At 39.9% G+C, this 19,633-nt stretch overlaps 2 protein-coding genes across 4 annotated transcripts; one reads left to right on the top strand and one right to left on the bottom strand.

Annotated features, from left to right (window-relative positions):
• Positions 1-31: 31 nt before the first annotated feature.
• armh1 (armadillo like helical domain containing 1) lies at positions 32-6,776 on the bottom strand. 2 transcript variants are annotated; one of them, XM_022210441.2, is made up of 11 exons: positions 6,384-6,776; positions 5,022-5,090; positions 4,763-4,929; positions 4,442-4,638; positions 4,210-4,294; positions 3,898-4,014; positions 3,572-3,638; positions 1,513-1,642; positions 430-507; positions 222-332; positions 32-142 (listed from the first exon to the last, which is right to left on the bottom strand). In XM_022210441.2, exons 1-11 carry the CDS (start codon positions 6,587-6,589, stop codon positions 140-142), a joined length of 1,230 nt encoding a protein of 409 aa, XP_022066133.1. In that variant the 5' UTR covers positions 6,590-6,776; the 3' UTR covers positions 32-139. The 2 variants fall into 2 exon arrangements, with proteins under 2 accessions (XP_022066133.1, XP_022066134.1); XM_022210442.2 differs by having other exon boundaries at positions 251-332; positions 6,384-6,775.
• A 2,282-nt stretch (positions 6,777-9,058) lies between these two features.
• mpnd (MPN domain containing) lies at positions 9,059-18,774 on the top strand. 2 transcript variants are annotated; one of them, XM_022210445.2, is made up of 13 exons: positions 9,066-9,756; positions 10,276-10,478; positions 11,307-11,528; positions 12,519-12,618; positions 12,745-12,823; positions 12,909-13,005; positions 13,078-13,150; positions 13,260-13,336; positions 15,601-15,769; positions 16,743-16,813; positions 17,475-17,564; positions 17,645-17,737; positions 17,817-18,774. In XM_022210445.2, the coding sequence occupies exons 1-13, from the start codon at positions 9,753-9,755 to the stop codon at positions 17,901-17,903; spliced, it is 1,365 nt and encodes a 454-aa protein (XP_022066137.2). In that variant the 5' UTR covers positions 9,066-9,752; the 3' UTR covers positions 17,904-18,774. The 2 variants fall into 2 exon arrangements, 1 of the variants encoding a protein (XP_022066137.2); XR_007941407.1 differs by lacking the exon at positions 16,743-16,813 and having other exon boundaries at positions 9,059-9,756; positions 17,817-17,868.
• The last annotated feature ends 859 nt before the right edge of the window (positions 18,775-19,633 follow it).

Genomic DNA, 19,633 nt, shown 5'->3' with positions numbered 1-19,633 from the left:
AATTCTGCAAATAAAAATGACACCAGCAAAGTTTAGGAATTAAACCTTAGTTTAATCACAAGAACAGTATTGAAATAACATTTTCAAAATTTCATTCTTCTGCATCACTGAATTGGCTCTTCTGGTCATAAATCATCCATCACTGGAAAACAGAGATTGACAAGAACTGGCTGTGATTCTTACATAGTAATGGAGGAAAATAACTCAAACATCTGACCAACCTTTGGATAAAAGTGATGAAGATGTTTACCATGTGACACGTCGACTTGGTTTGACAGCAGGATTTCTGCTTGTCTTACATCCATGTTCATGTACAGAGTGTCAGCTTTGTCCTGCAGAAAGAATGTGGTTACATTTGATTTCTAGCAGCTTTTACTCTGAAACTTTAACTAAAGTTCTGGTAGCATTCAGTGTGTGATGAAAGTTTACCATGAAAGCTGCAAATAGTGAACTTCCCAGGACTCTCTGCACGTGTTCCTCAAGGACTGGGAATGAATGGACGAAGTGCTGGAGGAGTGGGTTTGCATTTGAGTGATTCTGAACACTTCAGAAACAGTGAGTAACTGTATGCACGTTCATGTGTGTATGTTTACATACAGTCCAACTTTAAAATGTCAAGCCTGTGTTTATGCACTTTTTTGTGCAGTTTTTATCTTTAATTTTACATAAGACAATACCAGTGGATTTTGCAGAGGATGGAACACAAATCAGTGAATTTTTTTGCATAATAAATTAAAGCTTTTGCTTGTTGAAACCAGGCATTGCATTGAAAGCATGCATTGTTGCAAAATCTCAAAATAGAAGTCACAGTGCATTGTGCTTGGAAACCTAACATAACGTGCATGTGCTAATGTGTGTGTGTGTGTGTGTGTGTGTGTGTGTGTGTGTGTGTGTGTGTGTGTGTGTGTGTGTGTGTGTGTGTGTGTGTGTGTGTGTGTGCGCTCAGGTGCTGGCTATACTTGTGACCAAAAATGTCCCACACAAATGTGAAAACAATGTCACTTGTCGGGACCTCATTTCGGTCCCCACAAGTTTAAACAGTGTTTTCTTGGCCATGTTGTTGTTACTGAAAAAAGTAAAAGTGCAAAAACGTTTCTTTAGGGTTAGGCATTGTTTTGGTCTGGGTTAGTGTTAGGGTTAGGGTTAGCGTAAGGGTTAGGGTAAGGGTTAGGGGTTAGATATGAATTGGAGTCAATGGTAAGTCCCCACAGTGATAGAAAAACATAGTATGTGTGTGTGTGTGTGTGTGTGTGTGTGTGTGTGTGTGTGTGTGTGTGTGTGTGTGTGTGTGTGTGTGTGTGTGTGTGTGTGTGTGTGTGTGTGTGTGCACTGCAATAAATTCTACTTTTACAAAGTTTTTGTTGATGCTGTCAGGTGATAAATCGCCTTTATTTTTAAAGTTGTTATTGGCAGGCAGTTGTAGTGTGCTGGACTGTATTACATTCAGAAGTGTTCTTAATATTTCTACCTAATAAAGTAATAAAGTGAGAGTGTATGAAAGCATGCACATACCTCCAGGGCCAGGCTGGCTTGTATTTGGGCATCAGTGTGTTCTCTGTTGCCCATCGCATACAGAAGATGTTGCAGCACTCCAAGAGAGAGAAGCTCATGAGAAAGCTCTCGATCTTCCTTTGCTAGCAAACTTAAACACATTAGACATAAATAACATGACAAGGATATACAAATACCATATGACAACAGCCAAAACTGGAATACAAAGGATATATGCACATGGAGGCGCTATGCATGCAGAATAGAAGCTAAAAACAAAAAGAAGTCAGAAATCTGGAACAAATATACACACTACTGTTCAAAAGTTTGGGGTCAATGAGACAATTTCATGTTTTCCATGAAAACTCACATCTTTATTCATGTGCTAACCTAATTCCAAAATATCAATGAGCCTTTCAACACCATTAGCTAACACGATGTAGCATTAGAACACAGGAGTGATGGTTGCTGGAAATGTTCCTCTGTATCCCTATGGAGATATTCCATTAAAAATCAGCTAGAATAGTCATTTACCACATTAGCAATGTCTAGACTGGATTTCTGATTACTTAATGTTAACTTCATTGAAAAAAATATTGCTGTTGTTGTTTTTTTCAAAAATAAGGACATTTCGAAGTGAACCCAAACTTCTGAGCGGTAGTGTAAATGTTCTGAGAAAATATTTATGATCTACAAACACACATTCATGTCCCCACATATACATACATATTTCTTACATGCATACAGAGGCGGAATTACAATGAGAATTGGGTGAACACAATGTAAATGTATCATAATTCAGTATATATTCAGTTAAGCTGAGATGTGTAAGTGGGTGAAGGTGATGGTAATTGGTTGGAGGTGTTAATCAGCTTTATGGTCTGAGGGTAGAAAACTGACTAACGCTTTTAGTCCTGTATTTTAAGGCTCCTGTAGTGTCTGAGAAAAGTGAAAATAATAAAACTATCTGTTAGAGCCATTTATGCCACGGATTGTCCACATGAATAATTTGATAATCTGATCTATAAAAATAATAGTCGAATGCTTGAAATATTATGGAGAATTTTGATTTAGTGGGCTTTAATTTGATTTGTGGTTGTATGCCTTGTTTTTATTGGTAACGTTTAGAAAGCTTCTGATTGGAGGATGCGCTGGGCCCACTCCATGCGCTTATTATAATATTTAATTCGGGCAGAACTATGAAGCCTGAGAAACACAATATTTTTTGACCGTAATTACCGCAATTGTCATGTTTCCTGAGTTTGTGCTTTGCATATTTTGTGCCAATTTGAAAGAAAAGTAAAGATTGGAAATCGAAGACATGGACAACGGCGTTTTTATTCATGATACGCGCCAAATACATTCAGGCTCTTTAGACGGACTGGGACAAAACCAAAGTTGATGGAGTCACACTTATACTATCTAATGCAACATACTGGTAAAATACAGCAAGTTCGGTAAATATTACACTTGACAACATTAAGTAATATTGTAATTTGTTTGGAATGTTTGGGGGGGGCTGCACAGTGGTGTAGTGGTTAGCACTTTCACCTTGCAGCAAGAAGATCCCCGGTTCAAATCCCAGCTTGGGCCTGGGATCTTTCTGCATGGAGTTTGCATGTTCTCCCTGTGCATGCGTGGGTTTTCTCCGGGTACTCCAGCTTCCTCCCACAGTCCAAAAATATGCTGAGGTTAATTGGTTACTCTAAATTGCCCGTAGGTGTGAATGTGAGTGTGATTGTTTGTCTGTATATGTAGCCCTGTGACAGACTAGCGACCTGCCCAAGTCAGCTGGGATAGGATCCAGCACCCCCCGCGACCCTCGTGAGGATAAAGCGGTGTATAGAGGATGGATGGATGGATGGGTGTTTGAGGGGGTTAGAAGCAGAGAGGTCTCACCCACAAAAAATCCAAACACAGTTTTATATAATTTTTGCAATATTTTATGGTCTAGATTTTAGTGGCAGAGTGGTCTAACCCACCACCCAAAAGTAGCATCACAGGGCGCTTTGAATGTAGAAAGTTGGTTAGACCACTCTACTTATAAATCCCTCACTTAACCTCCACTTAAAGTCCTTACCGTATAGTTTTAGCTGCAGCAGCTTGTTGCACAAACAAAGGGAGAGATCCGGTCACCCTGATCATCTCTGATGGCATTGCACAAAAAATGCAACAGACAAAAGTTGACAAATGACATCTTACTGCAAAATGCTGGCACATTCAGCTCAGATAGATGAAAAAAAATGCCTCAGAAACTGCACTCAAAGCATCACTAACATGTTTTTTTTGGAAGGTAGTGTCGGTTTTCTAGTGTTGAATCTTTTGCTGTCTTGATCGGTCAACAGGAGGTGCTGCAGGAACAGTTTTCCTCAAAGTTTGCTGCACTTGGACAAACAGACACCTCACCTTCTGTAATTTGGTGCTGCTGTACTTCTTCTTTAATCGGCCTCAGTAGAGACACCAGTCCAGTGAGCAGCATCGTTTTCACATCGTAACACTTCAGTTCCAAGATCAGATCAATAGCTGTCAGGAAGATATAAAAGAGAAAATCTGTTAAGGAGTGGCAAATTTTCATCCACAGCCGCAGTTATGAGCGGATTAGTTAGTCATTTTCCAGCATGAAAACCACAGCGTTATCAGCTACAGATCATAATAATATGAATAAAAACTTAGCAGCAACAGTAAAACTTTACTCCAACTAGGTTCTTCTCTGTGTACCTTCATTCTGGACCTCTAGGTGCAGAGATCTGAGCATACAAAGCAGAGGCTCTACAATGCTGTGATGAGCAGACTTCAGTTTTAGCTGCAAGAGAGAATAATTGGACTAAATATATAATTACAAAGAAAAATCTTTTGGTTTCATCAGTTTCCTGGTTTTGTAGAGTCAGCATGAGTGTGTGCATGTTCTGAGAAATCACATATTTGCTGGAACATCTACTTTTGGCTTCACCTGCAGACTGCGTAAGTTGTGCAGGACCAGCTGCTGAGCTTTAGGCGAGCTACAAGTCATGAGGCCGATCAGGCTTTTGTAAATCTGGTCTTGGTATTTTGGGTTTCCGTGAGATAAAGCCTCCAAGAGGGCTGATGCTGCTTCCTGTCTCTCATCTGTGTTTGATGTGGCGAGGAACTCTGCTATGACTTTCACACCTGATAGAATGCAGAAAAAGAAAAAATACAGTGCAAAAGGAAGGATGAAAGACAAGAAACCTATTTCTACATGCCATGTATGAATGCAGATAAAATGCAGCTTTAAATCGCATGTGAAGTCTACCATGACTTTCACAGATAATCTCCTTGTACTTGCGACCAGCATCTGAGACGGTGACTAGAAGACGAAGAGCTTCAGCCTTGTCTTCCTCTTTGCTCTGAGAGTGGCTCACAATGTCTAAGAGAGTCAGAACGCCTCTGTCCTCCGTAAACTCCATCAGGTACTGATCGCTAGGAAAAAAACAGAAAGCTGGGTGACTGGAAAAAACTGCTTAATGGCTCAAAGATGCAGTATTTATGATGAAGCATTTTAGTTTACTCACTGGCTGGAGGCAGACAGGAAAACCCCGATTGCTTTCAGCTGGAGTCCTAAAAATGTTCCAAACATGTATCTGAGTATTCAGTGAAGGACTGAGTCTCAGCTGATCCCACTGCGGGTCATCGCAGATTAGAGAACTAAGTTTGATTAGAGGAAATCCAGGACCATTTTTTATATTTTGTTTACATCTAGAGTAAAGAAAGAAAAGCTAATTATCAGTACTTATTCAGCTCCTCACTCATTGAAGTGTATGTCTTCTCATTTCTTATGTCACTTCATCAAAACTCATAAAACAAACACACAAATGTCTAAATATATTTAATATTCTCAGAAAATATAGCATCAGAATTCATGCTAGCACAGAATATTCCATTTAGTATAGTGCATTTCATATGTTTTTCAGTTTATAGCAGATCTTATTTACGTCCAATTAATCATTTAAACTATTACATGTCCAACACAGATTATGTGTTTAAACTGTCTGTAATTCAGCCGCTATTTCTCTGAGTTAGTTATCAAACAGTGAGATAACTCATGCAACAGCTGAAGAAAGGAAACAATGGTGAAAAGTAGCACATTTTATTCAAGCACTATGCTTATTTACAGTTTTGAGATGCTTGTATTTAATTTAATATTTCCATTTTCTACTTTGTACTTTCACCACTATATATTGCAGAGAAAAATACTGCACTTTTGAGTCGACTTCATTTAATTATCAGGTTTATATTATTTTTAAGATGAAGATTTGTGAATTATTCCAATAAGGAATCGCTAAAGTTTATCTTTAAAGCTCAAACTTGTCATTTCCAACATTTTTGGCATCTGAAAAATATCAGTGTTCAGTTTGATTAATATTTCAGATTTCTATGAGTAGCTACCAGCTCCACCTAACAGGGACTTTACACGTGGTTTCATTTCATTAACTTTTTAAATGATCCAATTTTGCCACAAATGATCAAATATTTGATAAAGAATATTAGAATAACACTAGATTTATGAATCAGAACGCTGATTTTTAAAAAAATTTCTTTCCTCTTTGATTAATCATCTGACCTCATGTTTATCCGGTGCAACTGTGTATAAACCTGAAGCAGCTCCAACAGTAACCTGCTGCTGACACACTCAAGCTTACAATGCTTATAATAATGCTTATAAAAATAATATAATGATGTCATATATTCTAATAAAACAGCCAGAAGTACAAACCAGGACTTTAGTGTCAATACTTTAATTAGGTAAGGCAGGATTACTTGTGTAGATACTTTCACTTAAGTAGGATTTTTATGAAAGACTTTCATTTGTAATGGAGTATTTCTACATTGCAGTAAATAGTATCCGAGTACTTCCTGCGCCACTGTAAGGATACGTGAGTCTCATCCAGGTAGTGAGTCGAGCCAGGAACAGACTGGCCACCTGTGCAAACTCCATCTCCAGCTCATAAAACGTCTTCCCGGTGTTTCTAGTCAGGAAGGTGTTCAACATGCGGCTCCGGACTGTCCTGTCGCCGTGGTCCCATTCCCGAAGGAAAGAGAGAACTTTACCGAGGTTCGCTTGTTCTTCTTGGGTCGACATCGTGTTTGTTTTCTTGCTTTTTACGTCGGTGAACTTAATCTGGGCAGCAGAGAAGAAGCACAGACAGATTTCTAGCTGTTTTTAACTAAAGAACTGGAGTGAATTTTGTCTTTAAAAGCGCCTTTTCCGGGGTCTTGATTTTCTTCTTCTTCTACGCTTTGTTTACAGCAGCGGGTTGACGGTTGCCTGGCAACGACCCGTAATATCTATCTATCTATCTATCTATCTATCTATCTATCTATCTATCTATCTATCTATCTATCTATCTATCTACCTTCCCTGTTTTAACAAAACTACAAATAATAAGTTTAAATATATATATATATATATATATATATATATATATATATATATATATATATATATATATATATATGTATATAATGTCATATTTGTAAAAGCCCTTCTTGGGCTATTAAAAAAATATTTTTATTATACATAATTAAATTGTAAAATTAAATTATTACATTTTAAAAATTATTTAATGAAATATAAATTTAATTAAACTTTGACAGATTTATGGGTCACATAAATGTTCAAATGTGCTGTTGTATTTTCACTGGATGGTTATTTTAAGATGGCTGGCTACGGGTACGGGTCCGTATCTGTAGACACTACCTTTTAAGATAGTAAATGTTGGCCTTTAATTTATTTCCTGCTTAAATTCACAGTGTCCCAGTCTGACAGTGAAAGTGTTCCATTTGACAGTAGAGCCTCTGTGGAAAATGTTCTCAGGTCATATTGAGCTTGAGATGGAGTCGTCAGTTCTGTCTTTGATCAGACTTTATTTTTCATCTGTGCTCTCTAGTAAGGGGGTTAGTGTCTGTGAAACTCTATTTAGCCAGTGAGATGACGAGCATCCACACTGATGAATTTAAACCTGACAGCTTTATGCTGCTCGATATATTACCTCAATAAAAGAAGAGGATGAATTTTATCCTAAACATGACCAGACTTGTCCTGCAGTTATACAAGTGCTGTGTCACTGGGACTTGCTGATTATGATCATTACAGCCACATGGTTTATGTTCTTTGTTTGCTTAATCTGATGGTGAGTGGTGCAAAGGTAGGTGATAAGGTTTTTATTAAAAAATGTAGTCTGATTTCTTTTATGATCTACATCAGGCACCTGTAGACTCATTAAAAACACCAGTGGATTCATTTTAAAGACATATTTTATCTTTAGAGTCATTTAAAAAAATATAAAATCCAAATAATAACCAGTGTCAAAATCTTTATTAACACTTGCTGCAGTTCTTCTGTGTTCCTTATATAAAGACAGTAGAAGTAATTAAACAGATGAGAACATCCACCTCAGTGCAAGCATCAACGCCTTGGTGGAAGTAGAGAATTTCTACCTTGATTTAATACCTTTTCAACATTTAAACTATTAAAAGGTTGATCCACCATTGACCTTTGACCTTCACCAAACATCAACCTTATGTGACCATAAATTAATGTTGAATTAATAACTTTTGCTCTCTGGGAACTCGACTAATAATAATCCTTGGGTTTTGTCATTTTCCAATGTGTGAAGGGATGTCCAGGAATTGGAGGTGGAGACTTGAATTCTGAACTCAAGGTGAGCCAATTTTATTAGTTACTTCAACTTGAATTTTGTTTCAGATCAACTAACACGGAAATTTGAGTTTAAATTTCACACAATATTAAGTTGACGCAAATACCAATATTATTATGTTAACCCTCATGTCGTCCTGCGGGTCAAATTGACCCGTTTTAAAGTCTGAAAATGTGGAAAAATCTATATCTTCACAGTGAAAACTTCCACATTTTCAACATTTTTGGGAGATTTTTGAATATTATTTGGTGGGAGAAAAGAAATGTTTAAAAAAAATGTTTCTTTGAGAACATTCGGAAAAAAATCAACCAAAATCCAGCGCGCTGGATTTTGGTTGATTTTTTTCTGAATGTTTTCAAAGAAAATATTAGAACTTTTACTGATGTATATGTAATCACTTTAGATATTTTTAAGATTTTTTTGGAAGAGTTTGATTCAATTTTTGAAAATGTTTGCAATTTTTTATTTTTTATTTCTTGCCAAATTTGGTATTTTTTTTTTTAAAAAATAAAACTTTTAAGGAATTTTCTTACTGAAGATTTTGCAAATTTTTATAAACTTGGGGAATTTTTGCTGAGTTTTTGGATTTTTTCACATAAGGTAATATTTTTTGGTGCCCTAAATGAGGACAATAGGAGGGTTAATCCAACTCATTAAAAATGTTTGTCTAAATAAGTAAAATGTATTTATTGATTTATTTGACCATGAATTTAATTAAAGGTTGGCAGAAGGTGCCTTGTATGAGTTTGGCGTATGATGGTGGATTCATCCCTTGAAATCTCCACCTCTGGCTGTTGTTGTCTGAGCCGGGCCTGTGTTACCACCAGATGGGGGTAATAAGAGGCTGAGGCTGTCGCTCTGCTGGAGGTTTGCTGCCCTCCGCAGGCTGCTTCCCGGTAAATGTGGCTCATTTTTTCGGAGATAAAGAAGGAACATCTCGGCGCGGGGAAGAAAACCCCACAGTGTGTCTCAGTGCAAACGGGGGCGAGGTCGCGATTTAACGCCGCACAAACCCCTTCAACCGGCCACTGCGCTGCGTTTGGGGTGTTTTTCCTCCACGCAGATGCTCCACAATCTCCAGGACGCACTTTTAGTCTGCGCAAAAAGCCCACATAAGCGGCCGCTTCACGCGTACGGGGCGACACTTTACGCAGATTCCTCGCCACGTTGTTTGTGTTTTAAATCACACTTGAGACATTTCTCCGAGCTCACACGATTCCGCTGCGGGTTTTAAACGCGTGTGGTGTTTTAAAAAGCTGAAGAATGAGTGGATAATGGCAGAAAAAGACCGGCATGGCGCGTCAGAAGAACACAGGGAGAGTGACAAGGACGGGGAGAGGGAGAAAGAAAGGGGAGGGGAACTGACATTAAAGCAACACAACAAGGAAACTACACCGCGGAGCCACAGACGCCTTCATTTTATGTTTTTGAATAATAGCCGGAGCTAGTGTGGCGAAGTGGTGTCTGTGAAAACCTGCCCGGAGCTGCAGCCCCGGACCGCAGCCTCAAGTGCCCCGAAAAAGGAGCCGCTTCGGACCGAGTTGGATTTTTTTAAAGGCGCTTCTCCGCCTCGCTTTCTGAGATATGGGTGAGAATAATGAAAGAGGGGCTTCTTTTAATTGTGATTCTGAGGGGAAATTAACTGCAAGGAGAGGGGGAAGCAGGCCTCTTCTTTGCGGACAGAGCCTAATGGGAGGTGGAAACAAAGGCCAGCGTAGCTTAGCCGTAATTAATGAAATGCCAATTTAGATTATCTTTTGGCTGTTTTGGCCCCTCTTGAGATTCCTTTCACCATGACAGGATTGCTATCATTTCTTAGCACGCCGCTGCAGTAATGAATGATGCTGGCTGCCATTACAGTGGAGCTTTCATTAGAAGAAGAAAAAAAAGTCATTCTAATTAGAAATAAATGCATATTTGCGTTGACTTTGCTCCTGATATGCAGATGTTTCATTGGAAACCAGCTGTTTGGATCATTTTAAACACTTGAGTGAATGAGAAGACATTAAATCCAAGATGATAAATTAATTTTTCTCCCATATTAAACCCACATACCACCTGATCATGCTCCATGTGTGGATGTGTTTTCTGTGTTTGACCCCTCCAGGTTCAGAGCCACCCAGCTCTCCACAGGTGGTGGAGGATGGAGGTGAGGAGGATGAAGAGGAGCTGAGTGGAGGCGAGGAGGCGGATCTGAGGTCCAGCTCTGGCCGGGGCTCCCTGCTGACCCGGAGGGGCATCACCCTGAGAGTTCTGCTCAAGGACGGCCTGGTGGAGCCCGGAGACGGCGTCCTCGCCATCCACTACCTGGTAATAACACACAGCACAGCCAGCTGTTATTTATTATTTACAGAAATCTAGTGTCATGTGCACCTGATATCCCCCTCTCATTCAACACACCAAGCAGTGGATTTAACCCTCCTGCTGTCTTCATTTACAGGCACCAAAAAATATTGTTTCCTTGTCTGAAAAAAAATATCCAAAAAATTCATTAAAAAATCCCCAAATTCGTGAAAATTTGTAAAACCTTCAGGAGGAAAATTCCAATAATTGCTTCAAAGTTCCCTTAAAAGTTATATTTTAAAAAATACCCAAATTTCTGAACATTTGCAAAACCTTCAGGAGGAAAATTCCAATAATTGCTTAAAAGTTTCCCTTAAAAGTTTTATTTAAAAAAAAAATCCCCCAAATTTGGCAAGAAAATTCTTGTAAATATTTTCAGAAAAAATAGTAAAAATCTTTGAAAAAAATCCTAAAAATATCTAAGGTTATTACATATTTATCAGTACAACTTCTAATTTTTCATTAAGAACATTCACATAAAAATCAACCAAAATCCAGCGAATTTCGCTGGATTTTGGTTGATTTTTATGTGAATGTTCTTAAGAAACATTTTTAAAATTTCTTTTTTCTCCACCAAAAAAATATTCAGAAATTTCCCAAAAATGTTGAAAATGTGAACATCAGAAGTTTCACTGTGAAAATAATCCCCCCCCCCCCCCCCCCCCCCACACACACACACACACATTTTCAAACTTTAAAACAGGTCAATTTTGACCCCCAGGACAGCATGAAGCTTGAAAAAGCAAACCCCACGTCGGTTATTCCCTTCTATCATCTCTCTGCTCTCCTCCTCAGGGGAAGAACTTTGTAGGAGACCTGTTGAACGATGGGAAAATCCGCTGGGTGGAGACGGGCCAGATTTTCAACTCCCCCAGCGCCTGGGCGACACACTGTAAGCGTCTGGTCAACCCGGCCAAGAAGTCTGGCTGCGGCTGGGCGTCTGTTCGCTACAGGGGACAGAAGCTGGTCCAGTACAAAACCACCTGGCTGCACAAGTACCAGCCCAGCGCAGACATGGTGAGAGTCCACTTCACATGTCTGAGGTTCAAAAGGTTCTTCTAAGATGATTTAGTAGCAAGAAAAAGCAGCTGTTTGGATATTTTCAGACTGGATAATACAGATTTTGAATGTTTTAGCAGTGGGTTACAGCCTGACATTTGGCCAGTTTGTGGAATTTTGGTTTCAAGAATGGAAAAGCAAAGAAACAACAAAAAGAAGATGTGATAGTGAAAGAAGGATGATGAAATCAGAAGGAAGCAAAAGAGCATTACCTTGTTAATATATGAGAATAAAGTCTCCTTTGGGATGTTTTTGCTTGCTGAGGAAGAAGATAGTACTTTAATGAGGCACGGTTTATCACAATAGGGTGAATCAGACAGTGTTTCTTTAAGTCCAGCTTTGAGTTATTTGCCCTTTACCCTGTTATTTCTATTCTCTGCTACTTTACTCTAGTACAGTTCAACTGGAGCAAATGTTTTACTTTATCACATCTATTTGATTCATTTACTTGCTAGTTCTTTTGCAGATTAAGTTTAAGAGTACAAAATATAATCAAGAAATGCATTTTAATCAAACTTAATTGATCCCAGAGGGGAAGCTTACAAGCTAGCAGCAGAAAAACTAAATAAAGTAATGAAATCATATTCAGTCTTCACCATTTGATAGCATCATTTATAAATATATCATGATGCATGATTATTATTTAACTAAAATAAACCTTCACTGAGCTTCAGGATTAGATAAATGTATGAACTAACAAATATGCTAGTAAATAAAGTCACAAACATTGGTTTCACCTTTACCAGCAGCTTATAATCCAATTATATAATATAATCCGCATTATTCTGAAACATGCCATTCTACATTGTGAGCATATTTCCTTTTAGTACTTTGAATGTATTTTAATGTTTTTGTCCTTTAACTTCAGTATTAATTTAAATGCATGACTTTTAGGATGTAAGTACTTATTCCACCCCGATGAAATGTGTTTATTTCTTGCGATGCCAGAGTCTGGTGAGTGAGGAGGATGATGATGAGGATGAAGAAGAAGGGAAGACCGCCGTGCAGACAGATGAGAAGATCAAGAACACCAAACCTGGATTACATGGTAGCATCATTCTTCTCTTCTCTTCTCTTCTCTTCTCTTCTCTTCTCTTCTCTTCTCTTCTCTTCTCTTCTCTTCTCTTCTCTTCTAACAAACTGTAAACAGATGTCCATGTTTACTGTGTTACAGATGTTATGGTTTCACGGAGAACGGACAGAGAGAGGGTTCCGGTCAGATATTGCACCTTAGGCACCAGGGATGCTGCCAGGTACTTTAATCTTCAGTATTTATTTCTACTTCCGTGTATCCAGTGAATTAGAGCGGCATGAACACTTGTGAACTTGTATCCTCAGAGATGCGCACACACTCGTGGAGCTGTCGGCCTTCTCAGCCATCAACAGATTCCAGCCTTTCAATGTAGCCGTGTCCAGTAATGTGCTGCTGCTAATGGTAAGAATTAACTCGGAGGACAGTTAAATATTGTTTAAAAGTTGAAAGTTACCAGCTTTGTGTCGTTCACAGGACTTCCACTGTCACCTGACCACCAGTGAGGTGGTGGGATACCTCGGAGGACGATGGGACACCAACACACAACGTGAGTACCACTTTCTGCTAGAAATGAGTCAGTAACTGGAAAAAAAAAGTCAGAAGGAGATCAAACTAAAGCTTCCTCCATCTCTCTCCTTGTGGTTGCTGTACTTCAGTGCTGACAGTCTTAAGGGCTTTTCCTTGTCGGACCCGGCTGGCAGACAGAGACTCGGCTTCTGCTGTTGAGGAAGAGGTAAGACTGAATCAGTAAAAAAGCATGCATGGCCTCAGAAAACAGAAAGGTGAAAGACAGCCACTTTAAAAATTCACAAGTTCCGTCTGTAGCCCAGGACAGTTCAGCAGCCAGCGCTTGTCAACATGCTCCTCTCCAGAAACCCAAGAACTCACTCTTGAATTTCCATCACTGGGATGAAAAGGTTGTTGTTGCAGAGTGTGTTAGACCTTAAGACTGGTCTGAAGGTGACAGACAGACAGACAGACAGACAGACAATATTGCCAAAAGTATTCGCTCACCTGCCTTTACTGAACTGAACTTAAGTGACATCCCATTCCTCTTCTGGGAAGGCTGTCCACAAGGTTTAGGAGTGTGTTTATGGGAATTTTTGACCATTCTCCAGAAGCTCATTTGTGAGGTCACACACTGATGTTGGACCAGAAGGCCAGGCTCTCAGTCTCCGCTCTAATTCATCCCAAAGGTGTTCTATCGGGCTGAGGTCAGGACTCTGTGCAGGCTAGTCAAGTTCATCCACACCAGACTCTGTCATCCATGTCTTCATGGACCTTGCTTTGTGCACTGGTGCACGGTCATTTTGGAAGAGGAAGGGGCCAGCTCCAAACTGTTCCCACAAATTTGGGAGCATGGAATTGTCCAAAATGTCTTGGTATGCTGAAGCATTCAGAGTTCCTTTCACTGGAACTAAGAGGCCAAGCCCAGCTCCTGAAAAACAAGCCCACACCATAATCCCCCCTCCACCAAACTTTACACTTGGCGCAATGCAGTCCAACAAGTATGGTTCTCCTGACAACCGTCAAACCCAGACTGGTCCATCAGATTGCCAGATGGAGAAGCGCAATTGGTCACTCCAGAGAAGGCGTCTCCACTGCTCTAGAGTCCAGTGGCGGTGTGCTTTACACCACTGCATCCGACGCGAGGAAATGTCACGACTGGATTTATTGCACAGGTGGTATCCTATCACAGTTCCACGCTGGAATGCACTGAGCTCCTGAGAGCGACCCATTCTTTCACTAATGTTTGTAAAAGCAGTCTGCATGCCAAGGTGTTTGATTTTATACACCTGTGGCCATGGAAGTGATTGGAACACCTGATTCTGATGAGTTGGATGAGTGAGCGAATACTTTTGGCAATATAGTGTAGATAGATACTTTATTCATCTCCTAACTGTGTCCAGTATCTCACATGTACCAAAGAACATGAAATGCTGGTTGAAGAGAGAAATAAGGTGCCAGAATTGCTGGTCTTTAACCCTGTAGAGCCCAATGTAGCATGGGCACTATGACTGCATATTCGTTTTTGATTGGTGGTGGATTTGAAACCAGATAAGATCGATTGATCTTTCTTTTTGCATATAAAATCTGAGGAGTTACACACATTCACCATGTCTGAGAGCGCTTCTTCGTTGCAGTGATGGGTTTGTGAAAAATACACAATAAAGTGCACGAAACAAAAATCTTTGTAAACGAGATCACAGGATATTGTGCAACTATTTCCCAAATTTGGGGGCTACAGCTGTGCAATTTCTGTGTTTTGAAATACATGTAAAGAAAAACAAAACAATTTTCATTTTTTTAGGTTTATTGCTCTTTTAAGCAATTTGTTGTAGTAGTTAAGACATAAGTCAAAACGTGTTATTAAAACTGGGGCTATAAGGATTATGTTGATGTAAAACAAATGAAATACTCAAAAAAACTGCACTACAGCATGCAAAAATGTAAGAATGTTTCCTGGTGGACTTGTGCAGTGGTAGGTCTTAAAAGGTTAAGGTAAAGGAGCAGTTTTGTTTGCATTTACAATGAAGTTGTAAAATTGTCGGTATTTTGAATAATCGTGCAAAATTGCTGGTATTTACAAGAAAAGAGTACTGACTTATGCAAGTAGACTTAAAAATAGAACTATAATAAGCCTATAGGAGGGGTGCTTGGGTCCTGTTGGATCAGGATTATTGGGTTTTGCACAGTTGAGTTGAATTTATTGTAAAGGCAGGCACTTAAAATTGACTGGTTTTCACACTAGGAAATGGAAAAAATTGTAAAAAAAATGTTGTACATTTAGCTAAAAGCCAATCTATTGCTGTAACTGTGCATTAAATTCACCTACAAATTACAACTGAGGTGTTTTTGCAGATTTACGTGATATTAGAATAGTCATTCATCTTTAAGGTCACTGAGTTTCTGCTGTTTACTTTGACTCAGGTGAAATACCAAACAACTCTACCACTTTTTTTTTAAATAATCAGGGTCATGTTCTCTTTATTCCAGATCTGCCAGAACCTGTTCATGCGTGGGCTGTCCTTGGTGGGCTGGTACCACAGTCACCCACGAGGTCCGGCCCTGCCGTCGCTGCAGGACATCGACTCCCAGATGGACCATCAGCTGAGGCTGCAGGGTTCGAACAACGGCTTCCAGCCCTGCCTGGGCATCATCTGTGGTGAGTGTGGTAGCTGCACTATAATGATGTGAAGGATTTATACCTATTTATTATTCTACTGAGCTGCAGCAGATGTGTCTGCATGAGGGACACAGAATTAAAACATCACTGGATATTACTAGTTTTTCTTCTTTGCTGCCATTTTCTTGTTCATTTTATCTTCTTATTCATTTCTCACCTTCTATTTTTAAAATGACTCCATCCTTGAGGCTTTGGCATTATTGCTGACCTCATATTTGTGCTAATGGAACATTCTGAACTGAAAATGAATAGATTTGAATTGTACATTGATTTAGTTTATTGATCAGTGTCAGAAATAGTGACCCAAAGGTTGCACAGGCCTGACCCTCCTGAAAGAGATCATTTGCTTTGGAGTAATGGGGGGGAGGGGAATGGTTAAAACATAACAAAAACAGCAGAAATGCACGTTTGAAACCAAGGTTGTGTGTCCCTTATCATGCATAACAGCCTAAAGCAGTTGAGGTGCAGTTAATAAATAGTTGATAAGTAGTGCAGGCAGTGTTGCACTCAGAGGTAATATAAAATCCTTGAGAATAGATTAGCAGAGTTCCCATTAAGTCAGCCATTAACAGGTGGATACTCATGATTAAAGAGTCTCGATGCTGCAGGGACAGAAGACCTGCAGTTTATTTTCCACTTGTCAGATCACGACTACAAAGCCAGTGTGTTGCTGTTTCTCAGTAAGAAATCAGTGACGTCAAGAGGAAACAGAAGTTTTTCATGTTGCACATTGTTATCTAGAAAAGAAGTGATGCAAGAAGAGTCTTGTGTAGGTGTGCAGCGACGAAAGGATTAAAGATTTGTCAAGAATCTCCACTGAGCCAAACTGCAGCTCAATCGTAATTAATATCTTTCAAATCAGGAATAACGAGTACTTCCAGAATTTGCTAGGCATGTGAAGGCCTCCTCATAGAAGAACATTGGTTTTCCTTACAACTCATCCTTTTTTCAGGTCCATATTATCACGGAAATCAAGGCGTGGCGTCTACAATAACTCCATTCTGGGTCGTACCACCACCTGAGGTGAGGATGTAACGACTCATCTACACCCCCTGTGAAAAGTTTTAGGACACTTTCTCATTCAAATAAAGTAGAACTTGTCCTACAACTTTTGACAGGGGGTGTATCTACCAAATTTGGTACACATATGCAGCACATCAGGCTGAACAAAAAAGTCAGTGACAGCAACATTACAAACCCAACAGGAAGTGAGCCATTTTGCGTTGAATGTCAGATTTTGCCCATTTTTCATTTTTTTCTAGAGTGAACTCCTCCGAGGGGGAAACTCCAATTCACCTCAAATTCGGCCAGTACATACAGGAGGCCTTAATGATCCAAAGTTATTAAAATCTTTTTCCAAAGTCGAAGGGCGTGTCCGTGGCGGCCTCTGGAATTTTGATCCTTCACCATGAAATTTCAAATGCTGTGTAAATGCCGTGAACATGCTCCAATCTGCCTGAAACTTTACATGTATGATCAGAGTCCTGTCCTGATCACATCCATATGATGAAATACACCCCCTGTCAAAGGTTGTAGGACAGGTTCTACTTTATTTGAATGAGACAGTGTCCTAAAACTTTTGACAGGGGGTGTACTTCTTTCATGGCATTTCTTTTCTAATATTGTTCATTTAGACAGACATTTGTGCTCAGGTTTCTGCTAAACATCATCTTTCTTTGTGCAGCAACGGCCCAACGACTACGGCATCCCAGTGGCTGTGGAGGTCACCTACGTACAGGACAACTTTCTCACCAGTGACGTTCTTAATGAGATGGTACTGCAGCTTCAGTTGAATAAAAATACTAAATGTATATGGGGCATTTTCTAAACACTGTATTTTCATTCCCTCTACAGATGCTGCTGGTCGACTACTACAGAGCAGCTCCCGACCTCGTGCAGTTCAACCAGTACTGGTGTCCCGATACGACCATGATGGAGAAGATAAAGGTAGGACGAGTTAAAGACAACTAATATTTTATACCTGAACAGATACCCAGCAGCTGACCTCACTCTTCTTCCTCCTCAGGGCTCTCTGAGTTGCCATGCGCCCAAAGACCAGGCCTACTCTCAGATCTTAGAGCACGTCTACAGTCAGCTGTGCAACATGCACTGAGCGCGTCCGCTCTGCATGTGGCCTCCGTCTCATTTCAAACACCTTCTTTGCAGAGCCAACAGGACCAGTGTGACAGGCGTACACAATGTCGCTTCCAAAAAAGATGCCTTGAATGCTCTCATGCTTGAGTAATTTTGCGTTGTTGTGAGTTAAAACACACTTGAGTGACTCTGGAGGTGCTAAATTTGCGCTAGCGGCTGGATGTTGTATTTGTCCACGATGGAAAAAAGTACGAATGAAACCCTAAACCAAACATATTTTACAGGATATCACATTGAACCATGAGAGAATCAGCCGTCCTCACTGGCCTCTCACCTTTTACACGTGGACCTATGTGCCTATCTGTGCCAGTATCCTGTTGTGTGAGCAGATATTGCCAGATACGTACAATGTAAACTTTATTGTCTTGTAATTGCCTTTATAGACAAAACCAATGGAGCAGTGGTTGGGGAAAAACAAGTGAAAACAAGTAGTGCAAACTGTACATTAGCAAGGTATGGAAAGCTGCCTGTGTTTGACCTAAACTGTACTCTGCAATAGGTGAAAGTTTGTGTTGGGTTGCGGTGCAGGTAGACCCACTGTGCCAAGTGAGTACAGTTTTTGAATCCACCACCAGTCTAATGAACCAGGTGTGTGTGTGTGTGTGCGCGCGCGCGCTGTGTTGTGAATGTGCGTGTCTACTGTCTCCCCGTCAGCTCATGTGACATGAGTCTTCTTGGTTGGGACACATATTTGCTTCCTCTTTACTTGTACTGTATTTATTACTAACTGTGGATTGTGTGATATACATGTATGAGGACAGAGCAATGCCTTAAGCCTGCTGATTGATGATCCACGAGGCATTAAAATATACACACTGGAACTATTTAAACACGACTGTCTGTTATTTGTTCACATTATTCAACAAGAACAGCATTCAGAGAGCGCACTACTCCGCCAAGGCTGCTTAGTTGTATCATTTCCAACAGATAAAAATCTTTTAAAATATTCGTGGTCCACAGCGGTTGATTTGTAGTAGGACTGAAATCCGTCGGCCTGTTTCTGAGTAATGTTGCCAACAGACACACAAACCTATGCCGGTCATCACATGACTCCGCTGCATTTCCTGGCAGAGTAAAAAAAAGATATACGACAGAAGCGAATAATAATGTGAAATGAACCAAAATTGTAACACTTTCTAGTCTCCGTATTGCTTCCAATTTGAGAATTTGGGTGTTTGCTCTTGTGCAAAATTAAAAACTATCAACATTGTTTACTGTAATAAAAATACAACCCCCCCAATAGGAACATGATGCAACAAACGTCAGGATACCTGTGCTGATGTTCGGCTATTCTACAGAGACTATTTTTTCAGTTGGTCTTCTCTGGAGGTGCGTTGTTGCTCTAAGTCCTATTAAAGCACCTCAGAGGTGTTCTATTGGATTCAAAGTTTTCACACTTTTTTCCTTTAGAAACTGCATGCTTCTGCAGACTGGGAGTCATCTTATCAGCTAATATTTTTGGCATATCCACTGACCCTCATTGTGCCATCTATAAATTTTAACTTCCCTTTTGTTTGCCCATATCTTCACACTCCCACCTCCGTGCTTCACTGTCAGGACTATGCATTCACTGTGGTAAACACCAAACATACTGGACTCCATCTGAGCTGAAGAAAAGTGGTTTGGTTTCATCTGATTAAAGCAGCTTGCATTTTAGTGCCAACAAGCAAGAACGGTTAATTTCTTTTT

The sequence above is a fragment of the Acanthochromis polyacanthus genome, chromosome 4, assembly GCF_021347895.1.
Source record: "Acanthochromis polyacanthus isolate Apoly-LR-REF ecotype Palm Island chromosome 4, KAUST_Apoly_ChrSc, whole genome shotgun sequence".
NCBI classification, from domain to species: domain Eukaryota; kingdom Metazoa; phylum Chordata; class Actinopteri; family Pomacentridae; genus Acanthochromis; species Acanthochromis polyacanthus.
This window is presented reverse-complemented; position numbering and strand designations above follow the sequence as displayed.